At 39.0% G+C, this 2264-nt stretch overlaps 1 protein-coding gene across 1 annotated transcript in view; it reads left to right on the forward strand.

Moving 5' to 3' along the window:
• Window positions 1–2018, forward strand: part of LOC120524128 (butyrophilin subfamily 2 member A2-like) — a 23132-nt gene extending 21114 nt beyond the window's left edge. The window contains exon 5 of the mRNA XM_039746006.1: window positions 1996–2018. Coding sequence (XP_039601940.1) covers window positions 1996–2018 — 23 coding nt within the window. The remainder of the gene's footprint in view (window positions 1–1995) is intronic.
• The last annotated feature ends 246 nt before the right edge of the window (window positions 2019–2264 follow it).

Genomic DNA, 2264 nt, shown 5'->3' on the forward strand with positions numbered 1-2264 from the left:
CATATGTAAATAAGCGCTTTATAAAGTGGCTCAGGTTGTGTAATATTATAACTGTAGTACAAGTTTACAGTGAGGTGATTGTACTTAGAAGTCCTAACAGTTCTACAAGGAGCAGTTGATGGACTGATTGAGTGAGTTTAGAGTTCTTGGGATGAAACTGTTTGTGAACCGCGAGGTCCGTACAGGAAAGGTTTGAAGCATTTGTCGTATGAGAGCAGTTCAAATAGGAAGAATGGCTGAGAGAGCATGTGCTTGATGTTGTATACCGATAATTCTCTTTCCGATCAGCTGCTCCGAGTGGTGCAGTGAGAGTAATATGGAAAAAGATGATCCGCTGTGGCAACCTCTAACGGGAGCAGCTGAAAGAAGAAGAAGAAGGTGCAGTGAGAGTAACAACGCTAAATCAGCTATGGTATTTAGAATAGTTTGACCATTCCGTAGACCATTATATTGTTACTGGTTAATTACAATCAGATGAATTAAACTAATAAACAATATGCGGTTAATTTCAGTATATTTATAAAACTGCGTCAGGAAAAGAAAGGATAACCACACAGGAACAGTAGCACTGCTTTGATGCTGGGTGCCGCCAGTCTGCAAAACTGAGCGGAGAACTTGCGTACGACAGGGTATGAGGTACCGTGGAAATGTGCGTGGCTTTACGGCAAGTGTAGGTTTTATACATCGCGATTTGAACGTGGAAAAGTTCTTATGTAACATTTCTGTACATACGCACCGTTTATACATGAGGCCCCAGGAGTCTGAGCTAACAGGTGACTGTGAACTGTCACATTTCTACACTCACCAGCTGTCTTTCATGATCTGAGATCACTACATCTGCCTCTACATGTCTTGTAAAGATTCATTGAAGTGAAATAATCACATAGCGTTTGCTTGTTGTAGCACTAAGCTTGGAGATCTCTGGGTATTTGGAGTAAAAGTCCACACACAGTAGATATTCTGTATTGTTGTAATGAAAAACATCTTTTCCTACTTTTCCCAAAGCTTATTTCTAACTTTTGCCACCATATAATATTTGTAAATCTCACTCATTAGAACAGCATGGTCAGATTAATGTAATTTGTAGTGTCAGACGAAATATCTGATTCTGAAGGGCAATATGTCATGGTGATAGGCAATTTATCTAATATTAAAAAGCATTCATCTAAAACATATTTGCATCTATCCCTAATGTGAACACTCACTAAATTATGATGGCTGCAGATAACATCTAATATTACAAAGATAATTACATAGTTTGTAACGGATCATAACTTACTGCATCAGACCCATGGAGGTTTTTAAATCCTAACCTATGGGCACACTCCTTCTTCTCACCTGTATATCATTGTTTACTCAATAACTGATTATTTCCTCATAGACAATCATTTTTTTTGCTCACTATTAAATCTTGTAAATATGACACAATCGTTATCTCTGGCCATGCCCCTCTGATCATGGAGCTTAAATTACTGCGTCCTACACACTCATCTCAAAGCTGGCGTCCGTCATTAGCTGATGAGAACTGTACAGAATTCATATCCAAGCAAACTGATTATTTTGTATTTTTCAAGACAAATGCATCCTCAGAGGTCTCAGCAGGGACTTATTTCATATCTTTCCCACAAAAATAAACTGGAAATCAAGAAGGCATCTCCCTTCAGCGAAATTACCAGAATAGATCTAGAATATGCCTCGTCTCTAAATGAGGCACTTTATAAGAAAAGTCAGATTTACCAATAACAGCTTAACCTCTTGCCTACTAAAGAAATGGAATAGCTTATCTTTAAATTGTGACATCATTAATATGAACACATAGAGAAGGCCAACAAATCTGTAAGCAAGAGGTCTGTAATGCAATAACAGCAATTAACTACACAGATGGAGATAGAACTATAGACTATAAAAATATAATTTACATTCAGAGAGTCCTTATATTCTACTCAGTTTAAAGAAGATAAGACACAATCTAATGTGTTTCTTGATTCATTACAGATATCACAGCTAAATACTCTTAGTAGTGTGAAGCTGAAGAAACCTCTAACATTCTCAGAATTACTAGATGTTATAAACTCACTTCAAAGTGGGAAAGCAGTCAGCCCCACTTAGCCACTATTATTAGGAACATATACAGAAGCGCGGGCGGCACGGTGGCGCAGTGGTAGCGCTGCTGCCTCGCAGTTAGGAGACCCGGGTTCGCTTCCCGGGTCCTCCCTGCGTGGAGTTTGCATGTTCTCCCCGTGTCTGCGTGGGTTTCCTCCCGC

The sequence above is a fragment of the Polypterus senegalus genome, chromosome 2, assembly GCF_016835505.1.
Source record: "Polypterus senegalus isolate Bchr_013 chromosome 2, ASM1683550v1, whole genome shotgun sequence".
NCBI lineage: Eukaryota > Metazoa > Chordata > Cladistia > Polypteriformes > Polypteridae > Polypterus > Polypterus senegalus.